The 16832-nt window shown below is 38.4% G+C and overlaps 1 protein-coding gene across 1 annotated transcript; it reads right to left on the bottom strand.

The window, feature by feature from the left end:
- Positions 1-6318: 6318 nt before the first annotated feature.
- Positions 6319-7377, bottom strand: LOC115974402. The gene is made up of 2 exons (XM_031094750.1): positions 6724-7377; positions 6319-6636 (listed from the first exon to the last, which is right to left on the bottom strand). Exons 1-2 carry the CDS (start codon positions 7149-7151, stop codon positions 6558-6560), a joined length of 507 nt encoding a protein of 168 aa, XP_030950610.1. The 5' UTR covers positions 7152-7377; the 3' UTR covers positions 6319-6557.
- Positions 7378-16832: the final 9455 nt, after the last annotated feature.

Raw genomic sequence — 16832 nt, 5'->3', positions numbered from 1 at the left:
ACCCCTGGAATCTTACTCTTCACTCGACTATCAAGACACTCATTGGCAATAAGAACTGAGTCAAGAATCTGTCTTCCTCCCACAAAACTATTCTAAGACTCAGAAATCAGTTGATTTAAGACCAGTTTCAAACGATTCGCCAAAACCTTAGACAGGATCCTGTACAAGCTCCCCACCAAGCTAATAGGCCTGAAATCTCGAATATTGGAAGCATCATTCTTCTTAGGAATAAGAACTATGAAGGTAGCATTCAAAGATTTCTCAAACTTACTATGTTGATAAAACTCCTCAAAAACTGCTAGGACATCCCTTTCCACCACTCTCCAACAATGGTGGAAAAAGGCCATAGAGAAGCCGTCTGGACCTGGAGCTTTATCTCCAGCCAGCTCGTTAACGGCTAGAAGAATTTCCTCCTTCTCAAACCTCCTTTCAAGCCAACCCCTCTCCGACCCATCTATCTGATCAAATTCCAAACCTTCCACAAAAGGCCTTCACTCCTCTGTCTCTTGATACAAATTTTTATAAAAATTTACTACCTGAGCAGCCACCTCGGATTCCTCCTCATAAATCACCCCATCCACCTCCAAAATACTCAGATTATTATACCTTCTGCGGGAATTAGCCACCCTATGGAAAAATTTAGTATTATTATCTTCTTCCTTAATTCATAACATCCTTGATTTCTGTCTCCATGAGATTTCTTCCAAAGAGAGAAGATTCTTAACTTCAGATCTCACCACATCTCTCTCACAAGCCTCAGCATCAGAGAGGCCAAATTCCCCTTCCTTGGCATCAAAGGATTTCAGAGCCTCTAATAATTGTGACTTTTTGCGCCCAACATGTCCAAACTCCAACCGGTTCCACTGAATGATATCTTCTTTCAAAGCCTTTAGCTTTTTGGCAAACACAAAACTAGGAGTACCAGAGAAGGAATGACGATTCCATCAAGAATGAATTCTATCAATAAACCCATCCGACTTTAGCCACATATTCTCAAACCTAAACGGACTTTTACCCCTCGCCATTCCCCCTACCTCCACAAGAATTGGGAAATGATCTGAAACAGGGCGAGGTAAAATCCGTTGGGTCACATCCAGAAAGTGCTCCTCCCAATCATGAGACACCAAAACTCTGTCTATCCTTGACATCGAGGGTTGATCTGAACCGCTAGACCAAGTATATCTCCCACCCTCCAGAGGCAAGTCAATCAAGTTAAGATCCCCAATGAACTCCGAAAAGAGTTCCATGGCTGGAGTAAGACGAGAATAACCCAACCGTTCACTAGGGAAACGAACAATATTAAAATCCCCGATGCAACACCAAGGGACATTCCAATAATGCTGAACACCAACCAATTCGTCCCACATTAGACCCCTCTCATTGTTATCAACTGGGCCATAAACCCCCGAACACGCCCAAGTGAAACCGTCCCCCACCCCACGCCACCGAACAGACACAGAGAAAGAACCCACCAAACACTCCGACCTCTCTAAAACCCTCCTATCCCACATCAACAAAACCCCACCCGCCGTCTAGACAGCATCTAGCGCCACCCAATCCATAAAAGGACAACTCCATAAGCTACCAACCAACTGTCTATCCAAGCCAGCAAACTTAGTTTCTTGAAGGCAGATTACATCACACTTCCAATCACGCAATAAATTTTTCACTATCAAACGTTTCCGACCGTCATTCAGACCCCTAACATTCCAAGAAAGAATTTTCAAATTCATAAAGACAATAAAACCCCAACTGACCAAAAACTCAGCAGCCAGGACACTGCCTACCATCATAATTAACCGAAGATTGCAAATTCCTCAGTTCTCTCTTCCCTTTCTCCTTAAAGATGACAACTTTTCTAGTAGCTGTAGCTTTCCTGTTCAACTCTTTGGCAGCCTCTGTCTCCCTCTCAATCTTTTGTAGCAAAGCAATACATAACTTCTCATGCCGGCACAAAAGCAGCCCCACCAGTTTACTAAACCCAGGAAGTCTTTTCTTCACCCATCTAGAAATATCCAACGTGTTCACACTCTCCACTACCTCATTGCTCCAATTCAACTTAGTTGACAAAGGTAACCCAAAGGGGGTGATAAATAACAGAGGAGTTGATAAACTATCCTCTGCCCCTAAACCCATATCTGAGTTATTCAGATCGTCCTCCACTAAATTACTCACCCCAGAAACAACACATAAAGCCTTCGTGGGAGACATCGCTGAACTGGGTTGCACAAATTCAAGGGCAGCATTCGGCTTGGAGATGACACAACTGTCCTAGCTACCTTCAGCCCCAATGTTGTCACTCAAACCCACAAGCCCAGCCTGCGATAAACTCAAAAAGAAATCAGATAAAATCCTTTCTACCGATGACCACAACGACACCTTATCAGACTTACCCGGTGACACCGAGTGCACAACGGAACTAATTTCATCGGAGGAGGGGCCGCCAGCCTTGATCGGAGGGATAGAAGGCTCGCCGGAGCAAGAACCGGTGGTGCAGGGGTCACCGGCCTTGCCTGGTGGCAGCGGAAGCTCGTCGGAGCTGAATCTGGCAGAGAAAGGGTTGTCGGCCTCCACCAGCTGCAATTGAGACTCAACGGACCCAATCCCGACAGTGAGGAGGCTAATGTCCTTTCCCGGTGGCTCCAAGAGCTCGTCGGAGCTGGAACCGGCGAAGAAGGGGCCGTTGGCCACCACCAGAGGCTTAGCGCTCCGGTCCGACGCTCCTTGCTAGTGACGAGCCTTGGGGCAAGCCTCTATTGCCAGAACCTGGGTTGATTTTCCTTCCCCATCCAGAGAACTCTCACCCATTTCAAACAAGCTTGGGCCTGAGTAAAAATAACCCATCACTGGGCTTGTTCCAAGGCCCAAACCTGGCCTAAGAGCATCCTGTTTGGTTCCCTGAGGAGCCCAATTAAGGACCTTAGAAGCATCAGAGATGCATTCCCATTCCACTTCACGTGACTCCCCTCTGGTCTTCGAAACTCCCCCTTTCTTTCTAACCCAAGAGACCCGTCTCCTCCCTTTCACATCAACCTCTACGACAAGACCTCTGCCTGACCAGCAAGATCTCCTAAAATCAGGCTTCTTCCCCTTTTCATCAGCTTTTGAATTCAAAAGGCTTGGGAAATGTAACCTAGTATCTGCCAGCTTCTGCTTACCCACCTCTGCCACCTCACTCAACCGTTGCTCCTTCCAAATCCTTCCCACCACCTCCATCCTTTCAGACTTGCTCACTGGAATTTCCCCCACTTTTGCACCTGAGAGTTTCAGATTCTCCCCTTTTTTCTCCTTTCCTAGCTGTGTTAACTTCTCTTTGGCTGTGAGTCCAAGATGTGATAGCTGCTTTCTATCCTCAGTTTTTCCATGAAAGCCTTGCACAACTTCAGCAAAAGTTCTAGAGTTTTGATCCTCCAGGTTATACTTTCGCGCCTGAGGAATAAATTTAGGAGGACCATTTCCACCCACTGCATATTGAGAGGGAAACAACAATTTCCTTAGTTCAAGACCAAACACCCTCCAACCATATCTCTCTTTGCCTTCCGGTATAATAATCGATCTCCTAGACCCACCAGCTTTGAGTTCTGTTAACATCAAGAACTGGCCTGAGGAGTTGGAACACCATTGGAGAGTGAAAGCAGTGTCACCCTCTCTAAAAGTGAAAAAATGCTTGAAGCTCTTCCCAACAACAAGGTGTTCAATGCTAAACATCAGCCATTGGGCTGCATTCTTGCCCACGAAAACTGATCTCATGGCAAATTTGCCCCTTTCAAAAATCCGTAATAAGAAAAAACGACCCCCTTCCTCTACAACTAATTGAAAAGATTTAGACTCAATGAGAAAGCTACGTACCCCTCCCATTGCACACTACCCATCATAGTTAATTGTTGAAATTAAATTCCTCAGCTCTCTTTTCCCTTTACTCGTGGAGGATGCTACTTTTTGGTTAGCAGTTGCTTTCTTCCACTGTTGGTTAATAACCGCCATCTCCCTTTCTAACCTTTGAAGATAAGCAATACACAGCTTTCATGACGATTCATAGAAAGCCCAATCACTTTCCTAAAACCTGAGATTCTGTTCTTCACCCAAGTAGAGACATCCAACGTACCACCCATATCTAACACCTCAAAATCGTTGTGCACTTCCATCGACAAGCCCAACCCCGAAGGGATAATAGTAAACAATGGATTACAATCTACCAAGTTCTCCTCCTCACCTGAAAGCACTTCTAAGAAAGCCACTTCCTCCACCGTTGAGCCACCCAAAACAAATAGGCCACAATTTGATTTTAGTTCCATCAACGCTAAATTGGGCTGACCAATCTCACCCATATCTATCGACCTGGTGCCCTTGTTGTCCGCCCCTTGAATCAAAAGCACACTACTCTCACTTCCAACTTTATCCACACTATTGACACCAAAATCCACTAACCCCGCAACCGATAGTCTCTTAAGGATATTTGCCAAGAAAATACCCTTCGAGAGTTGCGAATTTGCCATGTCTATCTTACTTGCAACCATCAGGGAGTCATCGGAGCTGAACCCATTGGAGGAGCTGCCATTTAATATCATTTGAGCCACTGTGAGACCGACAGAGTTAAACCGAACAATAGAAATATGATTAATCTCCATTGGCGCCACCACAGGACCATCGGAATTGGTCCCAACCTCCAACCCATCAACCGTGGGGCTGTCGAAGCTTTTCCCATCAAGATAGCTACTATTGTACTCCGACAGCTTTGCCGCAAGACCATCAGAGTTGATCCCAACCCCTATCTCAGCCACCGTGAGCTTGTCGGAGCTGATCTCATCAGAACAATTGCGACTAACGAGCATCGGAGGCTCTACCTATCACTCTGACTCCGTGACAGTGGGCAGCAAAGACTCGGGCTTGTCTGAAGGAGCTAAAGTTGATGTCATCAAGTGGGCAAGGGGTGTCGGGCTAGTCATAGAAGAAGGCTTGCCCATTTCGTAAATACTTGGGCCCGAAAAGCAAGCTTCATTAGACTTATTAGAGCCCAAACCATTTTGGGCCAAAGTGGGATTCAAGCTTTGACTCACAATGGGTTTGCTTGCTTCCCGTGGAACCCCTTAAAGGATTTTGGTCCACTTTTGTTATAATCCCATGAAATGAAACCCTCCTTTTTCCTTTCTCACCCACCTCTACAATCAAACCTTTCTCTGTCCAGCATGTATTCCTTAACTCACTCAACATACCATAATTAGATTCTTTTGAATTTGAATTAAACCTTAACGGAAGCCTCAATTTATTTCCTGTCGAGATTTTCTCTCCTATAATAATATCCCCATTAATGCTCCGGGGTATCACAACTCCACTACCAGTCGCTAATGGGCAAGGATTGGCCACCGGTTCACTACTCAGCACCATCTTTGCATGGTCTTGATCCGGCACCACCATCTTCTCCTCTCCTAACTGTGTCATCTTCCCCTTGTCTGTGGTAACTAACTGCTTTAGTTGCTTTCTATCATCTACCTCCCCATGATAGCCTTGCACAGCTTCAGCAAAAGTTCTAAAGTTTTGAACCTCCAAATTATGCCTATGCACCTGAGGAATAAATTTTGGATGACCAGTTCCACCTATTGCATATTGGGAGGGATACAACATCTTTCTTAGTTCAAGCCCAAAAACCCTCCAACCATTTTTCTCTTTGCCTTCAGGGATAATAATCGACCTCCTAGACCTACCAACTTTAAGTTCAGTCAATAGTAAGAACTGACCAAAAGAATTGATGCTCTGTTGGAGGGTATAAGTAACGTCACCGTCTTTGAATGTAAAAAACTGTTTGGAATTTTCCCCAACAACATGTTCAATTTTATTGATCTGCCATTGTGCTGCACTCTTGCCCATGAAGACTGATCTCATAAAGTATTTGCCCCGCTCAAAAATCCGTAGCAAGAAATAATGTCCTTCTTCCTCTACAACTAATTGAAAAAACTTGGATTCAATGAAAAAACTGCAAAATCCCCCCATGTCTATCGGAGAATATGAAGAGAGTAGAATATCTGGCTAATCAGAGGTAGCCAGGCCTCTTAGTCATATCATGTATATTTTCACACACGTAACAGTTGTCCTATGAGGATCTCTTGATTAGACTAAAAGCAAGGACAATAAATGTTCCTTGATTTCAGTCACAATCAAGGGCTAACCAAGATATGCAACATGTGCTATGAGGAACATGTGCAACATGTGCTATTTCACATTCCAAAGGTAAAAATTTAAGTCTGAACAATTTTCCTGAATGCATCATTTATGGAATTTCTAAATCAAACTAAAGATTTGTTTTTTGCTACTTGCAGGAGGCCTCAATCCATGACAGAGCTTCCATCAAGTACTGAAAATGTAGAAGAAGAAGGTTGTACTTAAAGGCAAACATTTTCATCATTAATTATAGCAGACACTTCAAGAAATGTAAGCCCCTCATTTTGTTTACAAAAAGGTGCCTAAAACTAAAATCAAATAAAAGAAACAACTTCATAGCCAGCACCAAAAACTTTACAAGACAAATAAAAGTATCACCATAATATATAACTTAAAGAAAATCATTGCTGCAGTAGAAGAGTTACAACCAGAACAATGACATAAGAGATCAACATGGAGTCACTTGAAATGAGAAGATTGGTAGCTGAGGAATTGGTAACTTCTCTTGCCCTCTTGATATTGTCATGATCTGGGTCCCCATAAGATGAAGAGGTTGAATTGAGATTGGTAGCTGAGGAATTGGTAACTTCTCTTGCCCTCTTGATATTGTCATGATCTGGGTCCCCATAAGATGAAGAGGTTGAATTGAGATTGGTAGCGGAGGAGTTGGTAGCTTCTCTTGCCCTCTTGATATTGTCATGATCTGGGTCCCCATAAGATGAAGCGGTTGAATTGAGATTGGTAGCGGGGGAACTGTTATGATCGGGGTCCGGCCCACCTGGATTCAGCACCCCATAATATGAGAAATTATAGGGTTTTGAATTTTTAGAGGAATTTTCAGCTTCTTGAATTTGAACCACAGCGCCTGAAATTGGGGATCGAGCCATTCGCGACTCATTCTGGCTCCCTAAAGAAGCACGGACGATTTGTGTCTCTGCTGTGGCGGAAATGAACACAGCCAACAAAAGGAACCCAGTAACATCCAACCTTGCCATCTCGATAGAGATCTCTCACTGAAATCGATTACACTTCTTATTCTAGAGAACCAGAGAGTACGGAAACAGTATATGGAACCAATTTTTGATTTTGATTTTTTTATTTTTAAGTTTTTGGGTTGGGCCAATAATCTTGTGGGAGGGGGCTAAGGTTTAGAAAGAGAGGGCCGAATTATAAAAATGAAAAAATATACCTAATAAAACCAGAAAAAATTCTTAGGGTAATAATTTATTTTAGGTGTTGTGATATATTTATGATATTATTGTAATAATTTATTATTTTACTTCATATTCAGCTATTGAATAATTGCTCTATGCAATATTTTATTGCTTTTACTTGTTTGTTCAGCTTTTGGAAATAACCTTTCCCTTTCCATCGTGCTCCATCAAAATTATTGTATTCTAAAAACTGGAAAATAAATTAGTAAAAAAAAATATAAAAAACAATGTAGGTGAAGGTGAAACAAGAAAATATAAAGAAAATGAAACAAAAAGAACAAAGACTAGAACCATCACAGAATATTAGTGGGGCAGAGTAAATCTTGAGGAAAGGCATTATTAGCTGCTGTCCACAAAGACATCTGTTTAGGCACCATAGTACGCCATATACACTCCCAAGAAAAGGCATCAGTGTTAGGATTAGATAATAGCTTATAAAAAGAGCACACATAAAAAATATCAGATGTAGTCAATCTTCAGACCAGCTAATCATCCCCTTCACTCCTTGACATAGAGGAATAAATAAACTCAAAGAATGAGTAGACAGTGGTTGCCTGCCAATCTTGAGGACCATAACGGAACAATATATTCCAGCTCCTACCTCCTTTTGAATTTGATACAATCAAGTTAGAGAGTCATGCTTCTTTAGAAACAGAGCAAGTATACATAGAAGGAAAGAGTTTCTTTAAAGGAGTAGGCCCATGCCATGGGTCATGCCAAAAACTAACACGACTATCCTCTCCCACATTATACAGAATTTGGCTAAAGAACTTCTCTATACCTTCTTTAATATTCCTTCACATCTCACACCCGTGAGCACTTCTTACCTCTCTAGTGCATCAGCCTCCTCTTGCCTTCCCATATTTGTCTGCTATAACCTGATGTCATAATCTATGATTTTCTTTCCCTAAACACCACAACCACTTCCCAAGCAAAGCCTTGTTAAATAGCCTAACCCTCCAGAGTCTCAAACCACGACATTTAACTGGCAAGCATACCTTATCCCAAGCAACTAAAGGATACTTAAAAACATCCTCTGAGGCCTCCTAAAGGAAATTCCTCTGAATCCTTTCAATTCTTGCTGCCATAGTCTGAGGGATAGTAAACAACAATAAAAAGTAGGTGGGAAGACTCGATAGGGTACTTTTTAACAAAGTAAGCCTACCTCCTTTCAACAAATAAAGCTTTTTCCATCCAACTAGCCGTTTCTCCATCTTTTTTATAATAGGATTCCTAATTGATGAATCCTTATATTGAGCTTCGAGAGGCATGCCCAAATATCTCATAGGCAAAGTGCCCACCTTGTAGCAAAGGATACGAGCCAAACCATTCAAATTCCCAACATCGCCAATAGGAACAATCTCACTCTTGGCTACATTAACTTTCAGGCTTGTAATAGGTTCAAAGAAAATCAGCACCATCCGCACATATAATAGTTGTTCTCTAGAAGCATCACAAAACAAAATAGTATCATCAGAAAAAAGAATGTGAGAGATATGGAAACCCCCATGTCTATAGGACCCCGCTTGAAATCCATAAAGAAAACCACCATTTTCTGTCCTCTTTAATAGTCAACACTTCCATAACCATAAGAAATAAAAGCAGAGACAAAGGATCCCCTTGGCGAAGACCACGAGAACTACCAAAGAAACCCGCAAGAGATCCATTAACCAGAACAGAGAATTTAACTGTAGAGATGTACGCCTTAATCCACCTACTCCACCTTGCCCCAAAGCCCATCCCTTCCATAAGGTAAAATAGTATATTCCAGTTCACATGATCATAAGTCTTCTTAATGTCCAGCTTAATTATAACACCAGGAATACCACTCTTCAACTTGCTATCTAAGCATTCATTGGCAATTAGAACCGAATCATGAATTTATCTCCCTCCCGCAAAAGAATTTTGGGAGTCAGATATCAATTTATCCAAAACCCCTCGAAGCCTATGAGCTAACACCTTAGCCAAAAGTTTATAAAGGTTGCCCACAAGACTAATAGGATGAAAGTTTTTGATATTTACTGCATTATTCTTCTTGGGGATCAAACATAAAAACGTGGCATTAAGAAATTTCTCAAAAACACACTGGTTGTGAAAATCTTTGAAAAAAGTCAATACATCCCTTTTTAAAACACTCCAGTATTTCTGATAGAAAGCCATAGTAAACCCATCTGGCCCAGGGGCCTTATCGCCTTCCGCCTCCTTAAGAGCCTCAATAATCTCCTCCTTAACCATAAGAAATAAAAGCAGAGACAAAGGATTCCCTTGGCAAAGACCACGAGAACTAGCAAAAAAACCCACAGGAGATGCATTAACCAGAACAGAGAATTTAACTATAGAGATGCATGCCTTAATCCACCTACTTCACCTTGCCCCAAAGCCCATCCTTTTCATAAGGTAAAATAGTACACTCCAGTTCACATGATCATAAGCCTTCTCAATGTCCAGCTTAATTATAACACTAGGAATACCACTTTTCAACCTGCTATTTAAGCGTTCATTGGCAATTAGAACTGAATCAATAATTTGTCTCCCTCCCACAAAAGAATTTTTGGAGTCAAATATCAATTTATCCAAAACCCCTCGAAGCCTATGAGCCAACACCTTAGCCAAAAGTTTATAAAGGCTGCCCACAAGACTAATAGGACAAAAGTTTTTGATATTTACTGCATTATTCTTCTTGGGGATCAAACACAGAAACGTGGCATTAAGAGATTTCTCAAAAACACATTGGCTGTGAAAATCTTTAAAGAAAACCAATACATCCCCTTCTAAAACACTCCAACATTTCTGATAGAAAGCCATAGTAAACCCATCTGGCCCAGGGGCCTTATCGCCTTCTGCCTCCTTAAGAGCCTCAATAATCTCCTCCTTCTCAAACTCTCTCCAACATAGACCTAAAAAATGCAAAACCAACTATCCTTACACGAAAAAGTTCTATTAAAATGGTACTTTATCCTCGCATGGTGATTTGTGAAAGTGTACCTCAAACGTAGACTATCCTATCTGTTAGGGTACTTTTTTTTTTTTTATATCTAATTTTATTTGGGTACCACCTATTTATTTTCAAACATCACTAATAAGTTATTGAGTTTTTCCAAATATTTTTTGCTCTATTATTATGATAATTACAAATGTTTCATATCTCATTATCTAAATTGGGTTATGATATAAAATATCACAAAAAAACCCGAAAACTCATATTTTATCAAATTTTATTATCATATTATATTTAAAGCCAAATAATACTTATGCTTGGCAATATTTGAGAAGCCCATGATTCAAGTCCATGACAAAACAATTTTATCAATGGAATTCAAATCCATGATCGAAGCCCAACTTACGTTGGCAACATCAAAACCCAATTCTCATTGGCAACATCAAAAGTCCAACTTACGTTGGCACTATTTAAAGCCCAATTCTCATTGGCAATATCAAAAGCCCAACTTGCGTTGGCACTATTAAAAGCCTAAGCTAACTACTTGACACTATTCTATCAAAAGCCCAAGGTTATTAATACTTGGCAAAATATTATATTATAATTATTTCACTTAAAAGTCCGATAATGAACAATACTTTAAATTCTTAAACATATTATCATAATATTACAAGCTCATGGAATTTATGAATTATCTATTCTCAAAACCCATGGCAATCATCTTATAAAAACCCACGAAAAGTTATGATTGTTAGATCCATGACATATATTTATTTCATGTTATAAACCCATGAAATACATGGACATCATTTGTATCGTGACATCCATAATATACGCCTTTGACACTCATGGTAAACATTCAAACTCACAAGATCATCATTTAAGTTATGATGCGATTATTAGAAATCATGAACATTATTGCAACATGGAATTCATCAAAGAAAATATTATTTACAAAAGTATTTTGAAACTTATCCTATTGTTTCAAACATTACAACTAATTGCCCAATTGCCCATTGCAAGTATTTATGAAAAACTCCAAAATATTTACTAATAAAAATCCATGAGGAATGAAAGCCTATGACAACATGTGCACACAACCCAGCCCATGTGAGCAAGTCCAAGCAAAAAACACCAGCAGGAGGCAAAGGAGAGTGGGCAAAACAGCCCTTGTTCATTCCTAACCAAAAAGAGCAACTAGGTACTCATATTTACTAATAAAAGTCCATGAGGAATGAAAGCCTATGGCAACATGTGCACACAACCCAGCCCATGTGAGCAAGTCCAAGCAAAAAACACCAGCAGGAGGCAAAGGAGAGTGGGCAAAACAGCCCTTATTCATTCCTAACCAAAAAGAGCAACTAGGTACTCATACAAGGGAACCAAGCCTTTGAGAATGGACTAAGGGCTGTCCCATCAATTTTCTGCCATCCTCTGCCTAACATGAATAGTGTCCAAGGGCTGTCATATCAGCTGAAGTCAAAAGGGTGAAAGGACTCCATCATCTTCCTCAAGACTGCACCTCCAGCGGAAGAGGGGCAGAAACCAAACTTCAACAAATTGATACTATAAATGTTAAAAACATTCAAGACGTGATTCATGTGCCAAGCCCATGAATCCTAAAGGAGAAAATTTGGAAACATGTGGTTTGGAGGGCATAAAAGGATCTCCAGCGGAACCCCCTGAAGTCGACTAAAGCTTCACACTTGGCTTGGGGTGTTGAATCTTACTTTTTGGGGGACCAAATCTCAGTTTGCAGCATTAGGATTCACTCTTGATACACAATAATTAAGCTCAGTCCCGAAAATCTTGGCACTTAATGCAAAAAACTCTAAAATCCCATCATTACCCAAAGAAGCAAGACAACCCCTCAAAGTGGATTTTCCTACTTCTGATAAAAAATCTCAGGAAAGTTAAACCTTGATTTCGTCACCCCTGATGAGTCATGAATTTTTGGATTCTTGTCAATCAATGCTTCTCTAAACCTCTATTATAACAACATACACACCTCAGCCCACTGGAGAGGGAGGAAGCCTTTCTAAGAACTTCTGTCATTGACTACATTCTATAGAAATTCAACCCCTATTAAGCTTTCTTTAAGCTTCCCCAAGCTCTCTTGAGCTCACTCACAACCTTTCTCAGCCTATAGTCACTATAGCACCAACATTCACCACCTTGCTTCCACATTCTTACTCCATAAATGTCCCATGACTGACCAGGACAGCTACTCCCTCTGAAACCCTTGGTTTATTTACTACTTTGCTCGTGGTTTAGCTTTCCTTAAGCTCACCACTCATCATCTTCAGCTTACACTCATCTAATTTCAGATATTCTTCCCACCCCTCTACTCAACTACAGCTCAAAAATGTCCTCCAACTAAACACAAATAGTCCATTACTCACAAAAAACTTCAATCTCAGTGTTAATCCTATCTCACTCACTTAAAATAGCCCACATTCACCTCATTCATGCCTTATAATTATACACTCACCAAAATCTTAGTTTAATACTTGCTGCACTGAGTTGGGGATCTTTCTCTCCCTTCATTCCATCCTATTTTTCCTCTTTTATTTGTAATTATGGAGACTTTAATCATTGTTTATTATTATTATGATGAAGGATATAATGTACTTGTAACAATTGAAATTTTCCCTCACATTAATGTAATGATGGTTGAAAGTACTATAAATTCCCTTGACCAAGACACACAAGGACCCCTAGGAGTGAATACTTTCCTAAATTTATTTAATCATTGACTGCTGGACTCTTAGTATAATTTCACCCCTACCGCTGGAGATAATACCGTACCACTAGAGGACTAATTTGAACTATGACGCTGTAAAAGGACTAATAATATAACAAATTAACAATACTAACGTGTTTATTATACTTTATTGTTGTCTTCTTATTAGGGTGCAGCCTCTATCTCTTGCTTGGGCGGACTTACCACACTTACACCACACCGATAGCCTTTAGGCTTTATTTTAAGAGCCCATTGTCGAGTTTCGGCTTGGCTACCCTATATTCTATTTGGGAACATCAAAATTTTCCCCTCAACACTATCAAGCGTTCAAGCTCAGCCCCATGCCTGCCTCTTTAGCATTAAACCTGCTTTTCTCGAGTTTTCTCATGTGTGTGTGTGTGTGTGTGTGTGTGTGTGTGTGTGTGTGTGTGTGTGTGTGTGTGTGTGTGTGTGGGGGGGGGGGGGGTGGGGTCAACTTTGAGGCATTTTTGCATGTACTTCTTTTCAATGTCCCTATCTTTGAGTGACCCCATTTGTCAATTGTCATTTCATATCGCCAATGACCAAAACCTAGCGAACACAAACAAAACTTATTTACAGTCCACAAACAATAATTGAGGTGAAGTTTACAGTTCTGGTAATTAACCTAGCTACGGTGCTATGTAAGAGGAAGTGTTTGAATTGAGTAATATATATATAAATAGAAACATTAGGAATTTTTCAACCAAAAAAAAAGTTTCTTTTTTAAGGTTCCCATATTATTATTATTATTATTATTATTATTATTATTATTTTTGGGTGGGGTGGTGGTGGTGTTAATTGACACAATCCAATTGATGGGTCTACTCAAGGAATCATAAAAATCTAGGGAATTTTTTTGATGCTTATATAGGCCTATAGAAATAGAAAGCTCAAGGGATCAATTGGAGATGAGCACCATGCAAGTTGTGTACGTACTACGTAGGGGCTAGCTAGGGTTAAAGTAACTACTCTCTCTCAATACGAAGATTTAGAAGAGATTGCCTATATAGAGCATAGTATACGTCTTTTCTCTCCCTTCGCTTTTACTTTATGACGGTGGAGGATCTATTGCATTTGCCTCACACTTTACTTAAGTTGAAAGTGAAGAATGATATATCCAATAACATAAGTTAAAATGTTAGGTCCTCCCTCCATATCAAAAACCACAAAAGATGTTATTGTAAACTGGCAAGATGATTTTCTCTTTACTTCCAAAAGCCATAATATAATAATATATTAATATATTAACTTTTTTTTTTTTTCTAAAATCCATGAGGTTGCAATTCATTTTTCCCCCAACCAATATTTTTTTCCCTCACTTTCATGTTTTGATCTCTCTCTATCTACACAAAATTATAGCTAGGACTATTTAAGTGTTGCTTTTTTCTCATTCAAATTCTAAATTGAATTTTTGAGTTGTGTTACCAAAATCTATTGGGTTAAACTTCAAGGTAAACAATATTGGTAGAGTCAAACACTAAAATCTCAATAGCAAATGTTACGAATACAACAAATTTCACGATTTTATTTCACAACAATAAAGTTAGCAAACATTTATTCATTTTCATATAGACACTAATGTCAATTTTTTATTGGTGTGAAATTTTTTGTGTACTTTATCTTAGGATGTGTTTGGATACCGCTTATTTTGTTAAAATTGAAAAATTATTGCTGAAAGTACTGTAGATACAAGTAAAAGTTAGTTGAAATAATATAATGAGGCCCATGAATAGTGCTAAAAAGTGCAGTGGGATCTATGAATAGAAGTAAAAATAAACTGAATAGTAAAATAATTTTAATTTTTCATTTCAATCCAAATGCACACTTATTGAGAACCCAAATGCCATAAATTAGGGTTGTTTTTTCATATATTTGGAAAAAAAAAAAAAAAAAAAAGGTTTAGCCGTGTTCTGCATGTAACAGCCATCTAGAAGTCTCACAAAATGACCAAACAGCCCTTTATGAAGTACCTTATATCACCTCTATCCCTAGATATTCGTTTGTTTTACTCAGGTGCCATATGTCAGAATAGTACCCGTGGGTTGTCTGTTCAAACTGAGTAGTTCAACAACCACAAATTATTTCATAATTTTTTAATTATAATTTTGATTCGTTAAATTATGACTAGTTAACCCTTACTTATATATTGACTAGTTAACCAACCATTCTTCGCTATATTACAACTCTGACAGAAAAATTATGAAAATTGTTGTCTTACCCAGTTACACTCTTTCATACAAATTTCAATTATCCAATGGTTAAAATGCGGTAGTGGCGGTGAAAGAGAGGTTAAAAAAATAGGATATAATTGGTAACCAATTAGTTTTTGTTTTGTTTTATGAGACAAATCCATTTTTGAAAAAGTTTTAGTAAGAATTGAAAAAGTTGTCAAAACTTTTTCAATTTTCAATAAATTTTTTTCAAAATTGGTTTACTATTATGTGTTCTTGGGGCACATATTAGTAAAATCTTTGTTCTATTATATAGTACTTCTATCTTAGCTTTATAATTAGCAGCACCTAGCTAGGAGGAAGCAATGTAACTGTGCGAGAATGGTATGGTCCTGAATGGTGACTGGGTTCTTGGGTGTTTAGAATTTGTAAATGGGTCACTATAGTTATGTGGTAGAGGGCTTATTATGATGTATGATGTCTCTCGCTGGACTTGTTAATATTTCCATTAATCTTCATGATGCAGCAGTTTTCTTGTTCTTTTATTTATTATTTAGTTTTTTTAAAAAATTAGGTAAGAGATATGATTTATATTATTTTTGTTTTTATTTGTTTGCCCGTATCTCTGTTAGAGTACGGGAAATATATATATATTTTTTTATTTTTTATTTTTATGATTTCTCTGTTTTTGTGATTATAGAATCCCGGATATCATTTTTAGACTTTACAGAAGCCATTACTTTTTTTGTTGAATACAGAAGCCATTATAAGTTAGAATGGTAGGCACAAAACCAATATTTTAACTTAGGTGGCCAAAGTTTAAACAATTTAAAAAAAAAAAAAAATACAACTTAGTATTTATTTTGTGTAAATAAAAAAAAAAGTTAACTGCTAATTTTTACAAAAAACTTACGAATTGAAGTGATAATAAACAAGCTTAGTACAACATCAATAACATAATAAATCGATACCAAAACTACAATAAATGTTACTACAAAATATAAGAAAATTCCTTAATTACAATGAATGAGATACTTAACTTTTTTATTGGGGTTATTTATCAAGTTTTAATTTTTTTAGGGGGGCTAAGTATAATTATTTTGGATGTAATTTTAAAATTATATATAAAAAAAAAAAAATAAGAGATGGGTTCAAGTTATATCTGGTGTAACTTAACAAGAGTTACATCATTTGTAGACCGTAGATTTGTAATTGATCTAATGGTTAAAAAATAGTATTAAATGCTAATTGACTTACACCTCATTTACTTAATTAATAGCATTTTTGTTTCTCTCTCCTTATTTATTATTTAAAACCTTTTACATATATTCCTCTTTTTGCCAATGACTTTACAAATGTATTTGCAATACCTTTTTTTTTTTTGGTTGAGTTCATACTACTTTTTTTCTTCTTCTTTTAAGCCGGTCATACTCTTATAGTCTTATCAATTGTCTTATCAATTGTGAATATATATTCTGTCTCCTTAAAAATAAATAAATGGCTAGGTGTTGTTTAATGAGGTTTTAAATAAATGGAGGAAACAAAGAAGAAGAAGTAATTACAACAAATGAAGAATTAGGTACATAGTT

Source organism: Quercus lobata, chromosome 2 (assembly GCF_001633185.2).
Source record: "Quercus lobata isolate SW786 chromosome 2, ValleyOak3.0 Primary Assembly, whole genome shotgun sequence".
NCBI lineage: Eukaryota > Viridiplantae > Streptophyta > Magnoliopsida > Fagales > Fagaceae > Quercus > Quercus lobata.
Note: the sequence above shows the minus strand (reverse complement) of the source record. Positions and strands in the feature narration are given on the sequence as shown.